At 36.6% G+C, this 21,499-nt stretch overlaps 1 protein-coding gene across 2 annotated transcripts; it reads left to right on the forward strand.

Moving 5' to 3' along the window:
- The first annotated feature begins 860 nt into the window (after window positions 1–860).
- Window positions 861–1,768, forward strand: LOC147621795 (uncharacterized). Of its 2 annotated transcripts, none has more exons than XM_086823609.1 (2): window positions 861–1,001; window positions 1,320–1,768. In XM_086823609.1, the coding sequence occupies exons 1-2, from the start codon at window positions 888–890 to the stop codon at window positions 1,605–1,607; spliced, it is 402 nt and encodes a 133-aa protein (XP_086679735.1). In that variant the 5' UTR covers window positions 861–887; the 3' UTR covers window positions 1,608–1,768. The 2 variants fall into 2 exon arrangements, with proteins under 2 accessions (XP_086679735.1, XP_086679734.1); XM_086823608.1 differs by having other exon boundaries at window positions 873–1,040.
- Window positions 1,769–21,499: the final 19,731 nt, after the last annotated feature.

The raw sequence follows: 21,499 nt of genomic DNA on the forward strand, positions 1-21,499 counted from the left end.
GTGCCTATAAAAGGCTTTCACTAATAAATGAAAAGTACAACTCTTTTGGCTATTTTTCTCACTTCTTATGTGCATCAAGCTCTTCTCACCTGTGTTAATCATTATCATTAGCTTAATCACCATGCTTAATCACACTTCTTTATGCCTTAATCTATGCTAGACCCTATTTCGCTAACAAACCTAGCGTATTATTTGCAACCAAAAAAAAAACCTAGTAAAGGTTAAGGTTTTTGTTTTCACTATGCCTTAAATACTCATATCCCAAATAGTGAGCTTTGTAAATAGATCTCATTAAGATGATATTTACGTAGTGATATTCCATTGGATGTATGGTGATCAAGAACACATGTTTTTAAAGTTTAGAAACTTGGGACAGTCTATTATTGTTAAAAAGACTTTAGATTATGAAGTGAAATTGAGTGTTAAGTGATGTGATGTCTTGAAATCCGAAGGTTAAGATGGGTTGTAAAATCTATCGTAGGATTTAAATTCCGATGGCCATTTCAAAACTTGAGATTGAAAACTTCCAATGTGATCATGTTTCACAAAGCACAAAACCTAAAATTGAAAACTTCCAATGTGATCATGTTTCACAGGAGAAATTGGAATGCGTCTCACAACACGCGTAAGGGGGCCCTTTGTGACCCGTGATGGTGGGAGGGCGCCCATCGTGAATGTGGACACATGATGGGCGGGCGCCCTTTGTGAATATGCATGGTTTCTAAGCCAGCATGTGTCATGCGCGGGGTGTTTGAGGGGACGTATGTGCATTGTGAACGAGTTGGAGTCCTACAAGGAGAGGACTCCTTGCTTAATTAATTAGCAGTTTAGTACGTGATCACGTTAAATTAGGAGAGGCTACGTTTTGACTGAGTAAATCTACTTGAATGCGTCTTTCCGCGCTTCTAGTCCCCGATTTATTTAACAAGGAGAAGCTCTTCTTCTTCTTTGTGTCGCACAGTTTTCCATTCATTTCTCAAACCCAAAATACATACTTGCAGGTAGTCCCCTCCCTCCTCGTTGGCTTCCAATCTGAACAGGTAATTATCTTTTTAATCTGCTGCTCTTTGCCTTTATAACATCGACCTACGGAAGTAAGGTGTATTAAATCATGGATTTGCGCATGTGCATAATAATCACCTTGGCTAATTCGTTGGTTAAGCCGGATTTGATCTTCAAAGATAACTCCTGCAGTTTTGTGATCAAATCGACAGTAGTTCTCATGTAGCTGCTGTTAACGTCTAATTAAGTGTGCAGGCAATCAAATTTTATAAAGAAAAAACATTTTATTCATTTCTTTTCCCCCTGAATATGTGCAGAAATTCATTTATTTTCTTAACAAAATTATGGCGGCTGTGCTGATGATGAAGAAGAAGAAGATAGCGGCAGTCATCGCAGTAGTGGTGTGTTTACTGTTCGCGTCCACGCTTCCAAGCGCTCACGCTGCACGTGCGAGAGGATTGAGGGGTGACGATTCAGCCTCATTTTATCAGGACGTGGAGGATCTTTCGATACATGACCAAGAGAAAGTGATGCAAATGAGGGACAACATGGACGCTGCCAACCGGCAACTCTTAACTTACGACCCTTATGAGCACAAGTGGTAGAGATCCCCCAACACATCTAAGAAAAAATAAAACCTTGAAAAGCAGACTCTCAATAAGCTCCGGCATTAAAATAAACCATGGCTAAGCCTATTATAGTCCATGATGATGAAGACAATGCTTAGGGTTTGAATGATTTAAAAAAGTGATCCCTTTATCATGCTTTCAATATCCAAAATTGTGTCCTCCTTCCTTTCTATGGTGGAGAGAGAGAGAGAGAGAGAGAGAGAGAGAGTGTGTGTGTGTTTTTATAGGAACAGCTTGCCATTTGTTATGTTACAACTTTGGTCGCTTTAAATAAAATGATACTTAGAATTGAATATCAATCCCCTCATCATGAGCTCACTCCTCAATCGTGAAGCCGCTATACAGACTGATTCTTCTTGGCACTTGCAACTCTACAAAAACAAGGTAGTGTTTATGTAAAGACTTTGTTTAGGGCTTCGATGATTTCTATAGAAACAAGGAGCCCTTTAAATGCTGGTTTATAGAAACGAGGAGCCCTTTAAATGTTGATTTAAAACTTTGTCAGAACTTTTCTTTTGAAGAGAGAAAATAGTTACAATGGATCTCTAGAGGAACAAGCTTGCTTTCTTGTATCCCAACTCTGGTCATTCTGTGTACTGATCTCTCAGAATAATCAAATACCAATCTCATAATAAATAAACTGATTGGATCGATGTACCCATAACTCTTTTGCAAAGAAAATGGAATGGATATTGATCTCCTCATCATGTGCTCACTCTTCATTGTTGTGAAGCTTAAGTATTAAAATGATGTAAAAATGTTGGCACCAACAACAAAGATATTGATGACAAATTACAAGAAACATGATGTCTTTTGATAATGGTGTCCTTAAACGTTGTTTGTAAAAGTGATGTACTCCTCAGGACACATTTTTTGTAAATATAGAAAAGTTTCATATATAATTTATATAAGAGCCAAGTTACAAAGAACAAGGAGCTTTGAAAAGTTGCTGGTGGTGTGGAGAGCACAATAGCTTCTGGTCTTGGGGGTGTAGAGACCTCATGATATGGGGCAAAGGCATACAAACATGGCCATGCAAAACCCTAACCCCCTCCTCTTGTGGGACAATAAGCCAACATGGTCTCCTCTCTTGTAAAGATGCCCACCTTAGCTTTGAAACGCCCTCAAGCCATGCCTAGAGCAAGGCCCACATGAGATCTACTTCCCATCTTTAGTAGGTAATGAGTCATGACTATGGAGATTCATCATCCAGGTCATCATTCCATAGCCATCATTGTGAGATCCCTCTACCCCCTCCGCGCACCGGATTCTCGGTAGCTGATAACGGAAGCAGCCTCCTCATACGCGGGGCAGGGTTTCTCACTCGGGGCCTCGTCCACGAATATCCGGGCACGAGACTAGGCTGGTGGTCACTCCGAAAACCGAAATCGGGAAAATTTTCCATGCCCGGAAAGCGGGGACGATTCCACCTTTTTGAATTTTTCTTAACGAGTTTTCTAACGAGATCAAAATCTAAACTATCCTTCACTTGAATAAACCAGATAGAAGGAAACTATCACTGATATAATTTGATCATCTGAGCAATTCAACGCTTTTTTCCTAATCAAGATTAGGCACAGCTGTTGATCCACTCAATCGAGAAATTAATGAGGGCATTAACTATCTACTCGAAGCCTAGCATAATCCTAAGATTTTTCAGTTTGATTATTAAAACTCCATGATTCCAGCCTAACCCCATCCGGCCCATGGGTTAGCCACCACCCTACCACTGGAATCGGTGGAACCAAACAAGTACCATCCACCCATAATTGAAATGCCTTTCTTAACTTTAGCTTTAGAAAACAAATACGCACACACTCCTCTTTAAAACTTTAATAAAAACAATCCATTGATAAACAATTTACTGGTTACACATGTTATACTTCAAAATTTTCATTGAGTCTTTGTTTCTCACAAAACAGTATCACTTTGGACTCTCCGTTGAGACCAGCGAGTCAACAACGAGATCCAATGAAAGATTACAATAACATTGGTCTGTCATACAATATCTTCCTCGACATACATATGGGTGTCCTCGGCACCGCGAGCCCGTGCATCGCCTGGTCAGAACCCTCCAGGATCCTCCTTAGGTGTCCTGGCACTTCACTCAGGGACCGCTTCATCGGCCCTCGTCCATCGTACGAGAAGCGCACCATTTTAACCATACCGAGGCTGGTCAAGACCTCGGCAGGCTTTGCCACCGCGTGAGCTCTCCCTCGAATACTCCCCGCCAGCTGTTATAACCGAACTTCCCTTAGATAAACATATATGCCAAATGCTCCCTTCCAGCATTCTGGCGTAAGAAAGTCTTTTAAGAAAACAAGGTTTCTATGCAAGTTTATAGTTTTGATTTTGTTTGAAAACCATGAATAATCTTAAATCCGTATCTCAATGCTTCTAGATCCAGGTGTGAATTCCAAATAGAATTCCTCGAATTCTGTTAACTTGATCCTCAGATCAAAATCAAAAGTCTTAACTTAGTTTCAGATTCGGTGGGGGATTTGAGTACATTTTTCTAAACTAGACACATCATCATTGGTTGAATTTGACGAAGGAATTAGGTCTTGGTCAATAGTCTGAATCTGAGTTTGGGTCTGGAAAGGTTCTTCTTAAACTATCTCTCTTGAAGGTTCTATTTCAATTTCTCTTTTTCTAAATTTCGTTCGACGAATATTTGCTTACAGGTTTCTAAAACATGAATTTCTTATGAGGAATAAGATAGTCATTTATCTCGATCTCTGACTTCGATAGTTTTATTGAATTTTTTCATTAATGGTAGCATTTCTTCTCACAGATTATCTACTTATTCATTTTTTTAATTTTTGTAAAAAATAAATAAAGGATTAAGGAGAACCCTTATTTAATTATAAAGATTCTATATGCATCTAATTATGCATAAAATCTGATTCTGATGAAAGTCACACTTTTATCATCATAAAAAAAATATCTTTTATGCATAAAAAACCATTTATGATGAAAGTAACACTTTTATAATAAAAAATAATCTTTTATGCATACTTCCATAAAAAGCACATATGATAAAAGTAACACTTTTATACAAAAAATAATCTTTTATGCATGAAAATCAATTATGATAAAAATAACACTTTTATTAATAAAAAATAATCTTTTATGCATAAAATTCAAATATGATAAAAGTAACACTTTTATAATTAAAAAATAGTCTTTTATGCATACTTTTATGCATGAAAATCAATTATGATAAAAGTAACACTTTTAAAATAAAAAATAATCTTTTATGCATACTTCTATGCATGAAAATCAAATATGATAAAAGTAACACGTTTATATAAAAAAATAATCTTTTATGCATGAAAATCAATTATGATAAAAGTAACACTTTTATAATTTAAAAATAGTCTTTTATGCATACTTTTATGCATGAAAATCAAATATGATAAAAGTAACACTTTTATATATAAAATAATCTTTTATGCATACTTTTATGCATGAAAATCAATTATAACACTTTTATAATAAAAATAATAATCTTTTATGCATACTTTTATGCATAAAAATCAAATATGATAAAAGTAACACTTTTACAATAAAAAATTAATCTTTTATGCATACTTTTATGCAAAAAAATCAAATATGATAAAAGTAACACTTTTATAATAAAAAAATAATCTTTTATGCATACTTTTATGCATAAAAATCAATATTAATGAAAGTAATACTTTTATAATAATACTAATTTTCTTTTATACAAATAATCAAAATGCATCTTCTATGCATGAAAATGACACTTTAGAATATAGAAATCATAAGGATTACTCTTTTAGAATAATGAAAGATAATACTTATTTCTAATTTTTTTGAAAAATTTTGCCATAACCTCCTTTGTATGGCTGACCATTTTTCAATTTTAAGTCTCTAAAATTAATTAGAAATGCATCAAGAGTATTTAAATCATTCTAAAGTAACATTTTTCTACTTATTTAAGAGAAACATTATGAAAAAACTTTATTTTATTCATTAATCATTCACCTAGGATAAAGAAAGGTTGGATTTACTAGAAAAGAGAGGGGAATACCTTTTGCAATGAGGCATAACATCACTTGCAATTTTAGAGAAGACAAAAAGCATAAAAAAACCATAAAAACCATAAAATAAATGGAAAAGAGAAGAATCACCAACTTACTAATGAATTTTGAGAGCTTTCCTTTGGCTTGATGGTTTGAGGGTTCAACTCTTGTTTGAGACAAGAGTGGCCACCAATCTTCTAGAAGAAGAAAGGTCAAAAACTAATGAATTATGAATACAATTCACTGTTTTTGGCACTTGGGAGAGAGACATGGTAACAGTGCAAAACACTATTAAGTTTCAACAAAAGGAGAGGGCTTCTATTTATAGGAAAAAGTGAGCTTCTAACCAAGCCAACTGATTCTAGAATTTTCCAGATCAGTTTGGTCAATTTTTGACCATTTTTAGGTCAGTTTTGCTCACTTTTTGGATCTAGTTGAAACAGGAGAGAGGAGAGATAAAAATATCCCATTATTTGGAAGTTTAAAACTCATTCAAGCATGTGAAATAGGCGCCTCCTTCATGAGGGGAATTCCCCCATGCAGAGGTGTCAAAAATGCATCATTACTTCTAAATATCTCCCTTTTTTAACTATTAACCTTGTCCTTAGTCAACTCTTCATCTTATGTGAGTATTTACTCATTTTTGGGAGATTTTTCTTTTATTTCTTCATTTATCTCCTCCCTATATTTGGATGAATCTTATTGGTCCATAGGAACCTTAATTTAAAATTTCGAAAAAATCTTCACCCCCAGGATAATGCCTCTTGAACAAGTTATACTTAATTTCTAATGCACCTTCTGAAAATCTTTTTAAACTTCTGTTTCAGGGGAACTTATTTTAATAAGATGAGAATTTTTTCCATCTAAAAATATTTAAAATCTGAATATTCTCTCTCTAGAATAATATTCTCTCTCTAGAATAATTTTCTCTCTCTAGGCCAAAACTGGTAGAAACAAGATCTTTTATATTTCTGAAGAGGGATTTGATTACAGGGGAAGATGCTGGACATCTTGAGAGGCTGGGGAGAAATCTTACATTCTCTTCCACTTGAAAAACGCGAGATATCCTCATCTCGCAAACTGGGGATAATCCCGCAAACAGATCGACTTCATTCTCCCAAGTGGCATCTTCAAAAGGATAGAACTTCCATTTTACCAATAATTCTCTGAGAATTCTATTTCTGAGAATCTTTTCTCGAACATTAAGAATTTCTTCAGGTTGGAGTTCCATCTGCCCTTGGGTTGAAGAGGTTAGGATTTCATCAAGCACATGATTTGGGCTTGGCACATATTTCTTTAGAAGGCTTACATGAAATACATTATGAACTTTGAGATGAGGAGGTAGAAGAAGCTCGTAGGCTAAGTCACCTACTTTCTTTGTAATCAGATATGGCCCACAATATCTGGGAGATAATTTCTTGTACTTCCCAAGAGATAGAGAACTTCTTTTGGGCCATACATGAATGAAGACCATATCTGCTTCTTTGAATTCTCTGTCTGTCCTCTTCTTATCTGCATACTGCTTTTGTCGATCCTGGGCAGCTTTTATATCTTTACGAATTGCCTGCATCTGCTGCTCCATGTCATCAAGCATCTGTCTGGACATCTCGACCCTAATCAATGGGTCGAACCAAGTTAATGGAGTTAAGCAATCTTGTCCATACAGAGCTTTAAAAGGGCTCATCCCGATACTTCAGTGATAAGAAGCATTGTAGGCGAACTCGACTAGGTGTAGATAGCTTAGCCACTTCTTGGGTTCCCTGCCACAGCATGACCGAAGTATATCTTCGATTACTTGGTTTACCCTTTCAGTTTGACCATCGGTCTCAAGGTGATAAGCTATGCTAAGATCCAAGAAATTTTCCACTGCTTCGAAAAATGCAGTCCAGAACCTTGAAGTAAACTTGGGATCTCGATCACTTACTATTCTCTTGGGTAGGCCATGCAATCTAAAGATTTCCTTAAGGAACACTCTGGCCACATCCACTGCAGTGTAGGTTTCTTTTACTGGAATCAGATGGGCAACTTTGTCAACTACCACGAAAATGGAGTTGTAACCTGATTGCACTGAAGGTAATCCAGTAATAAAATCCATACTGATGTCCAATGGATGTAACTTCCCAGGCATTTTTACTCTTTCAGCTTTGACTTTCTGGCATGTCAGACATTGACGTACATGATTCAGTACATCCTTTTTCAGAACAGCCCAAAAGAAGCTTTTCTTTACAGACATGTAGGTTTTGATAAAACCTGGATGTCCTGCTATAAGGCTGTCATGGGCTTCATTCAGAATTTGATCCTTGGTTCCCTCATCATTGGGAATGCATAGCCTGCGATTATAATACATAATGCCATCATCCAGGCTGTACCCTTGAACTCTGTTCAACTCCTATGGAGTTTTGCTTTCCTGCATAAGTAGGGTAGCAATAGGGCCAAAGAATCTATCCTGCATGATCTTCTCACTTGCTTAAATAATCAAAGGATTTGATATTATAGTAATTGCAAGCAAGGAGGCTTTTCTGCTGAGGGCATCTGCTACCACATTTTCTTTGCCTGGGCGGTACTTGATTTCAAAATCAAATTCCTGCAGGGTCTGCATCCACCTTCTTTGGCGCATGTTGAGGTCCTTCTGAGTAAAGATCCACTTTAAGCTCTGATGATCTGTCATCAAAGTGAATCTTTTTCCTAGTAGGTAATGTCTCCACAACTTTAAGGCATAGACTACTGAAAGTAATTCCAGGTCGTGGATAGCATAATTCCTCTCATGCGTTCTGAGCTTTCGGCATTCATAGGCTACTGCATGACCTTCCTGCATGAGTGCACCTCCCAGGGCAAAACCACTTGAATCAGTTACTACCTCAAAGGGTAGAGAGAAATCTGGCAGCTTCAGAACGAGACTGGTTACCAAGGCGGTCTTCAGCTTATCAAAAGCACTCTGGCACACCTGGCAGACCATTGAAATGGGGTATTCTTTTTGAGAAGGTTAGTCAGGGGGGAAGCTATGAGAGCATACTTTGGTATAAAAATTCTATACCAACCAGTCAATCCCAAGAATCCTTTGACTTCTTTCACTGTCTTTGGTTCCCGCCAATCTATGACTGCTTGGAATTTTGCGGAATCTGGAGAAATTCTATCTTTGGATACCAAAAAGCCCAAGTATTCAACGTGGTCGGCAGAGAAAGTGCATTTGCTCTTTTTGGCAAAGAGTTGATGCCTCCTTAGAATCTCAAGAACTTTTCTAACATGAGTCTCATGGTGGTCAGTTGCATTCCTTGAGTAAATCACAATGTCATTAAAGAAAACTAGAACAAAATCATCCAAGTATTCTCTGAGGATCTCTGAGGATGTCCTGCATTAGGCGATTGAATGTAGCTAGGGCATTAGTTAATCCGAACGACATGACAGTAAATTCATAATGCCCATAGCGAGTATTGATGGTGGCTGTTTTTGGTATATCTTGATCATTGATCCTGATCTGGTAAACCCGGATTTGAGATCTATCTTTGTGAAGATCTGGGCTCCATTTAGCCTGTCCAGAAGCTCATCAATTCTTGGAATAGGATACTTATTCTTAACAGTCAGCTGATTTAGACCTCTGTAGTCCACACAGAGTCTAAGTGTTCCATCTTTCTTTTTCTGAAAGAGAACTGGCGCACCCCAAGGTGAAACACTGGGTCTTACAAACCCTTATTCTAACAGCTATCTAAGCTATTCCTTGAGTTCAATGGCTTCAAGAACATGCATTTTGTACGTGCGCAGGGCTACTGGCTGAGCTCCGGGGGTCACATGATCTACTTCCCGAATTGGAGGCATTTCAGTTAGCTCTGCTGGGAATAGATCATCAAATTCACTTAACCATTCTGGTTCTTTAGCCTTAAGCTTTGAGTCTACTGGGTTCATTTTGACAACATAAATTTGTTGCTTCTTCCTAAGTCCTTTCAGTAACCTGGAAGCTTTTACTAACTGAAGGTCTGGGGATCCGGAAACTCCAGTTCCTTGAACTTTGTTCCCGTGAAGGTCATGGAAGGAAATGGTTCCATTGTGACAGTGAATCTCAGCTTAATTTTTGTGGAGCCAATCCATTCCAAGGATCCCGTCAAAAACTCCCAGAGGTAAGACTTTGAACTGACATTCGGTTACATTACCATCTAGATTGAACTCGATAAGATCTGTCTCATGGTGAGTGAAAAGAGTCTTCCCACTGGCCAATTCAACTTGCATAGGTTTCCCTGAATTCTGTTCTAAGACTAGCTTACGCAAGCATCCACCAGGGGATATGAATGAATGAGAACTGCCTGAATCAATCAAAAGCTTAAAAGGCTTACCCTGATACTCTTCTAGAGTATGGATGACGGAGAACTGCTGGTTAGGCCCTTGATTTTCAATTGCAGCATAGATCTGCCCTTTTTCCTCTTCTACTACATCTGAAATTGTGACTGCTCTGGCTGCTGCAGTTTGAGGTGGAACTCTTTCTCTTTGGTTGTCCCAGTTCTGGGAAGGAGTTCTGAGATTACTCTGGACAGAGGCAGATGGCTAAGCTGGAGTTCTTCTGGGGTTTCCCTGGCTTGGGCGAGACGGACCCTGATTAGACTGGTATGAAGGGGTTGGTCTCTGAACTCAGGGTCCTTGACTTCCCTGTCCCCTTGACATGGCAGGAGTCGGGCAGTCTTTTAACTGGTGACCAAAACCCTGGCATCCAAAACATCGGTTTTCAGTTCTGAGCTCATCCCTCTGATTTCTTGAAAGAGGTGGGGCTCCTGAGAAAGTATTCTAGGGGAAGGGTCTTCCTTCACTTCTGAATCTTCCTGCATCCTGATTCTGATTCGGGCCTTGCTGCCTCTTTGGGGGTGGAAAGTTTGAAGTACTTCCCTGGGCTTGGAATCTTTTAAAGTTAGAGGGTGCAGCAGGCTTTGGCAGGACCTTTACTACAAAGGCTTTGGCAAAATTCTTTGCCATTCTTACTGCTTCAGCCATGGACACTGACCGTGTCCAAGGGTTCGTTCATTCCCCGAATGAACTTGGCCATGAGTTGTTCTTCATCTAGAGGTGGTGAATATTAGAGTAGAAGAGCAAAGGCATGGTGATATTCCTCGATGGTTTTGCTCTCCTGCTTTAGCTCTAAGAATTCATTCATTTTGGTTTCCAAAAATCCAGGAGGACAAAATCTCTTTCTCAAATAGGTTTTTAGGTCATTCCAAGACTGAGTATTTCTGTCTAGACGGTTGGTGTCACAGTGGTTCCTCCATGCTACCCTGGCTGTTTCCACTATTTTCAGCCGGGCAAGAGCCATTTTGCTCCGCTCATTGTAGCCTGTGACGTCAAAATACTCTTCCATGGCTTCCACCCATTTCTCTTCCATGGCTTCCACCCATTTCTCCACAGCCTCGCCCAGGTTCTCCCCTTCTCCTTTGAAGGGTCCTGGCTGAGTCCTATGAAGAGCCTTGCGAACATCAGGGTCAAGCTCGTCATCTTTAGAGACAGGGTCTGGCTGATGGCCACGGTTTCCTCGTCTCATGATTCTACCAAAAATTTATATATTATTGAATTTTTATTTTGATATCATCCACAAGATCCTAAGACTTAAGAGGTTCGGAAAAATGATTTCTTAAACAAGACAATGATCTTATTGGAGATCTATGACATATGTCTGATAATAGATTTTTCTTTATCAGATCGTCCATAAACAATCATTAATTCAACAGGGAATTTTTCTTCAGAAAACATTTTTATATTTATATAAAAGTTGCAATATGTACACAGAGCAGCTCGACTCTAGAATCACCGCCTCAGTCGTAATTGCATAAAGAAGTGAAACTGCGAAGAAGACATACCATGGTATACACGATTCATTACACAAAGAGGTTCTCTAATTGTATTTCTCGGGATAAAGCGGCTAAGGAGTCTAAAAAATCGGCATGAAGTTTTGAAGTTCATGGGTGAATGATCACATATAGTAGAACGTGCTGAACAAGCCCTAGTCTTATCAGAATCATGGCCAAGGAAATATTTTGCCTGAGCCTCTGACGTTGACTGGTACTGATGTTAATACACCGTCCTCCATAGAACCACATATACCGACGTCGCTCAAGAGGATCAGGAAAGTAAAGACTCTCAAAATGACAAGCGAGTCTCACTCTACTCATTCGAGTCGTAGCAGAGTTGATGAGGTGATCAAACGCAAAAGCTATCATATCCTGACTCTGAGAGAGTCCAGGAATTCCAGATAGGTTTGGGGTGTCCATCTATAAATTTCCAATTCGCTTTATAAGTTTTCAATTTTTGAAACTCATTCACATAGTATTAACAAGTGAAAAACATTTCTTTCCCAAATTTCTAAAAAAAAATTAGGTAATTTCTACTCTGATACCAACTGTGAGATCCCTCTGCCCCCTCCGCGCGCCAGATTCTCGGTAGCTCATAGTAGCGAAAGCAGCCCCCTCATGCGCGGGGCAGGGTTTCTCACTCGAGGCCTCGCCCACGAATATCCGGGCACGAGACTAGGCTGGTGGTCATTTCGAAAACCGAAACCGGGAAAATTTTCCATGCTCGGAAAGCGGGGACGATTCCACCTTTTTGACTTTTTCTTAACGAGTTTTCTAACGAGATCAAAATCTAAACTATCCTTCACTTAAATAAACCAGATAGAAGAAAACTATCACTGATATAATTTGATCATCTGAGCAATTCAATGCCTTTTTCCTAATCAAGATTAGGCACAGCTGTTGATCCACTCAATCGAGAAATTAATGAGGGCATTAACTATCTACTCGAAGCCTAGCGTAATCCTAAGATTTTTTAGTTTGATTATTAAAACTCCATGATTCCAGCCTAACCCCATCCGGCCCATGGGTTAGCCACCACCCTACCACTGGAATCGGTGGAACCAAACAAGTACCACCCACCCATAATTGAAATGCCTTTCTTAACTTTAGCTTTAGAAAACAGGTACGCACACACTCCTCTTTAAAACTTTAATAAAAACAATCCATTAACAAACAATTTACTGGTTACACATGTCATACTTCAAAATTTCCATTGAGTCTTTGTTTCTCACAAAACAGTATCACTTTGGACTCTCCGTTGAGACCAGCGAGTCAACAACGAGATCCAGTGAAAGATTACAATAACATTGGTCTGTCATACAATATCTTTCTCGACATACATATGGGTGTCCTCGCCACCGCGAGCCCGTGCATCACCTGGTCAGAACCCTCCAGGATCCTCCTTAGGTGTCCTGGCACTTCACTCAGGGACCGCTTCATCGGCCCTCGTCCATCGTACCAGAAGCGCACCATTTTAACCATACCGAGGCTGGTCAGGACCTCGGCAGGCTTTGCCGCGTGAGCTCTCCCTCGAACACTCCCCGCCAGCCGTTACAACCGAACTTCCCTTAGATAAACATATATGCCAAATGCTCCCTCCAGCATTCTGGCGTAAGACAGTCGTTTAAGAAAACAAGGTTTCTATGCAAGTTTATAGTTTTGATTTTGTTTGAAAACCATGAATAATCTTAAATCCGTATCTCAATGCTTCTAGATCCAGGTGTGAGTTCCAAACACAATTCCTCAAATCTCCCATCGAATCTGAAACTAAGTTAAGACTTTTGATTTTGATCTGAGGATCAACTTCCCTTAGATAAACATATATGCCAAATGCTCCCTCCAGCATTCTGGCATAAGACAGTCTTTTAAGAAAACAAGGTTTCTATGCAAGTTTATAGTTTTGATTTTGTTTGAAAACCATGAATAATCTTAAATCCGTATCTCAATGCTTCTAGATCCAGGTGTGAATTCCAAACACAATTCCTCAAATTCTGTTAACTTGATCCTCAGATCAAAATCAAAAGTCTTAACTTAGTTTCAGATTCGATGGGAGATTTGAGTACATTTTTCCTGAACTGGGCACATCGTCATTGGTTGAATTTGACAAAGGAATTAGGTCTTGGTCAATAGTCTGAATCTGAGTTTGGATCTAGAAAGGTTCTTCTTAAACTCTCTCTCTCTTGAAGGTACTATTTCAATCTCTTTTTCTAAATTTCGTTCGACGAATATTTGCTTACAGGTTTCTAAAACATGAATTTCTTATGAGGAATAAGATAGTCATTTATCTTGATCTCTGACTTCGATAGTTTTATTGAATTTTTTCATTAACGGTAGCATTTCTTCTCACAAATTATCTACTTATTCATTTTTTTAATTTTTGCAAAAATTAAATAGAGGATTCAGGAGAACCCTTATTTAATCATAAAGATTCTATATGCATCTAATTATGCATAAAATCTGATTCTGATGAAAGTCACACTTTTATCATCATTAAAAAAATATCTTTTATGCATCCATTTATGCATAAAAAACCATTTATGATGAAAGTAACACTTTTATAATTAAACAAATAATCTTTTATGCATACTTCTATGCATAAAAATCACATATGATAAAAGTAACACTTTTATATTAAAAAAATAATCTTTTATGCACATAATAAAAAATAATCTTTTATGCATACTTTTATGCATAAAAATCAAATATGATAAAAGTAACACTTTTATAATAAAAAAATAGTCTTTTATGCATACTTTTATGCATGAAAATAATTATGATAAAAGTAACACTTTTATAATAAAAAATAATCTTTTATGCATACTTCTATGCATGAAAATCAAATATGATGAAAGTAACACTTTTATATTAAAAAAATAATCTTTTATGCATACTTTTATGCATGAAAATCAATTATGATAAAAGTAACACTTTTATAATAAAAAAATAGTCTTTTATGCATACTTTTATGCATGAAAATCAAATATGATAAAATTAACACTTTTATATAAAAAAATAATCTTTTATGCATATATTTATGCATATGATAAAAGTAACACTTTTATAATAAAAATAATAATCTTTTATGCATACTTTTATGCATAAAAATCAAATATGATAAAAGTAACACTGTTACAATAAAAAATTAATCTTTTATGCATACTTTAATGTTAAAAAAATCAAATATGATAAAAGTAACACTTTTATAATAAAAAAATAATCCTTTATGCATACTTTTATGCATAAAAATAATCTTTTATGCATACTTTTATGCATAAAAATCAATAATATTGAAAGTAATACTTTTATAATAATACTAATTTTCTTTTATACAAATAATCAAAATGCATCTTGTATGCATGAAAATGACACTTTAGAATATAGAAATCATAAGGATTACTCTTTTAGAATAATCAATGATAATACTTATTTCCAATTTTTTTGAAAAATTTTGCCATAACCTCCTTTGTATGGCTGACCATTTTTTAATTTTAAGTCTCTAAAATTAATTAGAAATGCATCAAGAGTATTTAAATCATTCTAAAGTAACATTTTTCTACTTATTTAAGAGAAACATTATGAAAAAACTTTATTTTATTCATTAATCATTCACCTAGGATAAAGAAAGGTTGGATTTACTAGAAAAGAGAGGGGAATACCTTTTGCAATGAGGCATAACATCACTTGCAATTTTAGAGAAGACAAAAGGCATAAAAAAACCATAAAAACCATAAAATAAATGGAAAAGAGAAGAATCACCAACTTACTAATGAATTTTGAGAGCTTTCCTTTGGCTTGATGGTTTGAGGGTTCAACTCTTGTTTGAGACAAGAGTGGCCACCAATCTTCTAGAAGAAGAAAGGTCAAAAACTAATGAATTATGAATACAATTCACTGTTTTTGGCACTTGGGAGAGAGACATGGTAACAGTGCAAAACACTATTAAGTTTCAACAAAAGGAGAGGGCTTTTATTTATAGGAAAAAGTGAGCTTCTAACCAAGCCAACTGATTCTAGAATTTTCCAGATCAGTTTGGTCAATTTTTGACCATTTTTAGGTCAGTTTTGCTCACTTTTTGGATCTAGTTGAAACAGGAGAGAGGAGAGATAAAAATATCCCATTATTTGGAAGTTTAAAACTCATTCAAGCATGTGAAATAGGCGCCTCCTTCATGAGGAGAATTCCCCCATGCAGAGGTGTCAAAAATGCATCATTACTTCTAAATATCTCCCTTTTCTAACTATTAACCTTGTCCTTAGTCAACTCTTCATCTTATGTGAGTATTTACTCATTTTTGGGAGATTTTTCTTTTATTTCTTCATTTATCTCCTCCCTACATTTGGATGAATCTTATTAGTCCATAGGAACCTTAATTTAAAATTTCAAAAAAATCTTCACCCCCAAGATAATGCCTCTTGAACAGGTTATACTTAATTTTTAATGCACCTTCTGAAAATCTTTTTGAAATTCTGTTTCAAGGAAACTTATTTTAATAAGATGAGAAGTTTTTTCATCTAAAAATATTTAAAATCTGAATATTCTCTCTCTAGAATAATTTTCTCTCTCTAGGCCAAAACTGGTAGAAACAAGATCTTTTATATTTCTGAAGAGGGATTTGATTACAGGGAAAGATGCTGGACATCTTGAGAGGCTGGATTCTAAGAGTTAGTGTACTCTCTCGTCCTACCACCATCTGCATGAGACATTCTGAGTGTATAATTACTCTACAGTGGATGTTGCCAGAGTTTTCCTTAAGGAGATCTTCAGATTGCATGGTTTACCTAGGAGGATAGTAAGTGACCAAGATCCCAAATTCACATCGAAATTTTGGACTGCATTCTTTGAAGCAGTAGGAACTTTCTTGGATCTCAGCACAGCCTACCACCCCGAAACAGATGGCCAGACGGAAAGGGTGAATCAAGTAATTGAAGATATCCTTCAGTCATGCTGCAGCAGGGAACCCAAGAAGTGGTTAAGTCATTTGTATCTGGTCGAATTTGCTTACAATGCTTCTTATCATCGGAGCATTGGGATGAGTCTTGTCAAAGCTTTGTATAGACAAGATTGCCTAGACCACCGTTGACTTGGTCTGACCCATTGATCAGAGTCGAAATGTCCAGACAAATGCTTGATGACATGGACCAGCAGATACAATCAATCTATAAAGATATAAAGGCAGCCCAAGACAGGCAAAAGCAGTATGCAGATAAAAAGAGATCTAAGAGAGAGAGTTTGAAGAATCAGATATGGTCTTCATTTAAGTACAACCAAAAAGAAGTTCCTTATCCTTAGGGAAGTACAAGAAGCTCTCTCCCAGATACTGTGGGCCGTATGCTATCATAAAGAAAGTGGACGATCTAGCCTACAAACTTCTTCTGCCTCCCCATCTCAAAGTACATGATGTATTCCATATCAGCTTGCTTAAGAAGTATGTATCTAGTCCGAATCACGTGCTGCATGATGAGCAATTGATCTCTCCAACTCAAGACCAGATGGTACTCCGACCTGAGAAAATCCTTGACGTTCGGTAGAAGATTCTCAGGAGCAGAGTCCTCAGAGAATTCTTAGTAAAGTGAAAGTTCTTCCCTCTAGAAGACGCCACCTGGGAGAAAGAAGAAGAGTTGGCGATGGATTACCCTCACTTTGCAAGATAAGGACATCTCGCGTTTTTCAAGTGGGAGAGGATGTAAGATTCCTCCTCAGCTTGAATATCAAATAAGCCTCTACATCTACTTCAATCCCTTGTAATCATTCTATGTTTTTTAATACAAGAAAATATCATTTTTCCTTGTTTTGCCTAGTGAGATTCTAGAGAGTGGTAAATCAAAATTGGGATATTTTTGGATAAATAAATTCTTCAAATATCAAAAAATATTTTTCTGAAACCGAAAATCAAAATAGATTTTCCAAGGTGCAATTGGAATTAATTAAAATTGATTCAGAAGACCTTAGCCTAAGGGTCCAGATTTTTAAATTTTTTATTATTATGGTCCAATTAAGGTTCCTATGGACCAATAAGATTAAACCAAGTGCTGGGACAAGATAAATCCAAAGAACAAAAGAAAATACCCAAAAATGAGTAAATGCCCACATAAGATGAAGAGTTGACCAAGTACTAGGTTTATTAGTTAAAAATTATGGTGTATGTATTAATAAAAAAAATGAGATATTTTGGAGTAATCATTCATTTTTGACACATGTGTAAGGAAAAGGGAGACCTTTAAGGAGGCGCCTATTTCACATGCTTAGATGAGTTTAAATCTCAAAAATAATTGGATATTTTTGTCTCTCCTCTCTCCTAAATCAAACCAAATCAAAAAGGGAGCCAAACTGGTCCAAAACTTGTCCAAATCGAGCCAAATTCTAGAACTCAGTTGGAATCAGTTAGTGGCCTCCCTCTCCTATAAATAAACCCTCATTCCTTTGTATTATTATCTGTGAATTAAACTATGCCGGTATTACTCTAAACTAAGCTTAATTTCTATTATCCTCTAAAAACCTCTACAAAATTGAAGAGATTGGAGCTTCTCTCTCTCTTCAATCTTCCTTGGTGATTCCTACGACATACCAAACCAATTGATTGGTTGGGGGCCTCTACAGTGACTAAAGAATCAAGCATTTTAGGGAGTAAAGAGTAAATTATGGTCTTTTTTTCTATAATTTCTGTTTCTTTCTTCTCAACCCCTCTCAAGCTTAAGAAGCTTTAATTTGAATGGCTTTTGAATATTATTGAAATGTTTTAATGTATTGTAATAAAGAAACACATAAATTTTTATTTATGCTTAATTTTAATGGTTTTTAAGCATTTCTCTCTCTCCCCCCAAAGAAAGGTCATTCCTATGACCTATTCTCAATCCAAATGAAGCTTCTCATGAAGCATTTCTCTAATCCAAAAGTAATTTTTATGCTTGTTTAATTGGAGGCCAAAATAATGACTTTTTAATGCTTTTATGATATTTATTTCATAGAGAAATTATGAATCAATCCATAATTGGATAATGATCCAATTAGTGGTCATTCTAATCATACTAATAATATTAAACTTCATTCTCTCAATTAAATTGAGAATTATCAGTAATAGTAGCGAAGCTATGTCAAAATTTTTGTAAGATAAACACAAAACATTTTCATTCATAATATAAAAAGAGGACTTCCTACCATATTCTAAGTTATCATCCTAGATTAATTGAATGATTCTCATTGTAATCATGAAGAAATTTATTTTTATGATTATGCATAATTAGTAAATTAGAAAAAAGAGAAAATTTTGATGAATTTTTTTTATGTTAAAAGATTAATTCCCAGGATATTGGAAATCCATGTATTCCAATGATTTAGAGAATAAAATTGGAATGCTAAAATAATGTATAATTTATGAAAGATTTTAGTTAAATTTATCTTTTTGTATAGATAAAATTTTATGATGAAAGAGGAATTCCCACCATATGGAAATTTTAATATTTAAATAAAAAAAGTATAATTCCTAGTGCAAAGGAATTAATGAAGATTGTTATTTAATTTTTAAGAGAAAATATAGTTACCTTTATCTTTTTGTATAGATAAATTTTTATGATAAAAGAGGAATTCCCACCATATTGGAATCCAACTAATTAAATGAAGAAAGTGTAATTCCTAGTGCAAAGTAATTAATGGAGATTTTTATTTAAATTTTAAGAGAAAATTTTAATTAAATTTATCTTTTTGCATAGATAAGTTTAAATGATAAAAGAGGAATTCCTACTATATTGGAATTCAAATGTTTAGATGAGAAAAGTGGAATTTTTTGCTTGAAGGAATTAATGGTTATTTTTAAGAAGAATTTTAATAGATTTAATTTAGGAAAAAGAGGAATTCCCATGATAATTGAATTGCACTCATAAAAATGAGAAAAAGAAAGATTTCAAGTTTATCCAAAAAAATAGGTATTGATATTTTAGTTAAAAGATGAATTTCCATGATAATTGAGAAAAGATGGATTTGAATTAAATTCTAATGTCAAAAGATGAATTTCCATCAAATGTCAAAAGATGAATTTCCATCATAATTCTACCTAATGAATTAAGGTTGAGAATTTATGTGGGGAAAAGAAAATCTTGGATAATTGAATTAGAAAAATCACTAAATGGATATTTACCCAAAAACTAGATGTCTAGTTGAAAGGAATCTTGGCAGAACTAAACTGAATGAATTTAGTTAGACTACGTGAGATCAGACAGTAAACCTAATTGTCCTTCTCTCGAACTGAATCAAACAAAAACTTCGTGAGACCAATTCCAGTTACTAAATCCAAAGAATAGACTACTGAAACTAATCTAGTTTTTCCCTGACCAATCTCACCAAGAATCTAGTTGGATAAATGGATAAATTGACGAGTAGATTACCCTCATGAGAGATCAAGGATCCTCATTATTAAAACTGGAAATTATTGGAAAAAGGGTCTTTGGAATCAATCTCAAACTGGAATCTCACTTGCATTGGAAACTCTGTTTTTCATTCAAAGGACTATTTTACGCCAGAATGCTAGTGGAGGAAGCATTTGGCTTATGTTTTCCTAAAGGAGGTTCATTGGAATAACTGGCGGGGAGTCGTCAAGGGACATCGCTTGCGACAAAGCCTACCGAGGTCTTGTGACCAGCCTCGGTACGGTTAAAATGGTGCGCTTCCGATACGATGGGCGAGGGCCGACGAAGCAGTCCCTAAGTGAAGTGCTAGGACACCTAAGGAGGATCCTAGAGGGTTCTGACCAGGCGATGCACGGGCTCGCGGTTGCTAGGACACCCAGGCGTACATCGAGGAAGATATCTGATGGACAAAAAGGAAAGGTTTTTGGGAACAAAAATTTGATACTGGATCTCGTTGGTTGGCCACTTGGTCTTCAACGAAGAGTTTAGATGATGCATTTTTGTAATACAATGGACTTGGAATTTTGGAAAATGATGATCGAAAATATTATGATTTTATTTAAAGATTGTCTTAAAGCCAAGCGAATCTGTTATAAATGGCAATTTCATATTAGGTGTGTATGTGGTGTGCCTATTTGATTTTTGTATGAATCACCGCCTAGGGGGCCTGGGAACTCTTTTCCTCGGTACCCGGGCGAAAACCCAATCAAATCTTTATAAAGGAATCCCATCAATTCAGTGGTCGGTTGCTAACCTGTGGGCCGGATGGGGTAGGCTGGATCAGAGGATTCCTGAGAAACAACTAAATACGATTAGTTACGTTAATCAATTTAAATCCTGAGAAGACCTTGTTTTGTGGGAAGGGATCATCGGCTGTGCCTCGGAAATGAGGAAAAAAGCGGTGATTCCATGGACCAAGTGCAAGTCTCTTCTTGATCTGACCATGTAACTTCAGGTTGGTCAGATCAATTTAATTTAGTCAAAAATTGACTCATTAGAGTAATCTCCTAGTTAAAAGATTTTTCACCTTCCTGGCAGAATTGCCCGTGTCTTCCAGGCGAGGGGAGTCTTCTAGTCCTGGTCTCGGAGGGACCGCCCCCCGGGCTAGCCTCTCGTCCACGGACAAGGCCCTGAGTGTGCAGGACTCCCGCCCCGCGCGGGAGGCTGACGCCGCTTTCGCCGCCGATAGGAGCCCCAGAGCAGGCGGGCGGGGACCTCACAGAGCTGGTATCAGAGCATTGTTGAAAGCTAATAAGGATAAACAAATTCTTATCAAAAATTGATAATAAAAACTCAAAAAAATATTTTTCATAATGTATTTTCATTTTGTAAAGCTTCTTTAATGAAGATTTTTTAATCAAAGAAATTGTTTTTGTAGATGGAAGTTCCCTATTTATCTGGTATTTCCGACCTCACCCAGTCTCAAGATATGACTGCGTTCGCCTTCGAGCATCTCATCTCTTCTGCTTCAACTCGAACAAGCCAAGCAAGACTCGCACGCCATTTTGAGGATTTATATTTTCCTGACCTAGCAGAGAGACGACAGCATAAGTGGTTTGCAGGGCAGTATGTCCACGCCTCTTGCGACTGGCATGCAA

Source organism: Cibotium barometz, chromosome 29 (assembly GCF_041138505.1).
Source record: "Cibotium barometz isolate CiBa-2024 chromosome 29, ASM4113850v1, whole genome shotgun sequence".
Classification (NCBI taxonomy): domain Eukaryota; kingdom Viridiplantae; phylum Streptophyta; class Polypodiopsida; order Cyatheales; family Cibotiaceae; genus Cibotium; species Cibotium barometz.

What these genes read in the sequence shown, in the direction of transcription:
- LOC147621795 (XM_086823608.1), top strand. Translation starts at nt 888, where the DNA reads ATGCGTCTTTCCGCGCTTCTAGTCCCCGATTTATTTAACAAGGAGAAG. An exon ending in TTGGCTTCCAATCTGAACAG is followed by an intron (nt 1,041 to 1,319) that starts GTAATTATCTTT and finishes GAATATGTGCAG; the next exon opens with AAATTCATTTATTTTCTTAA.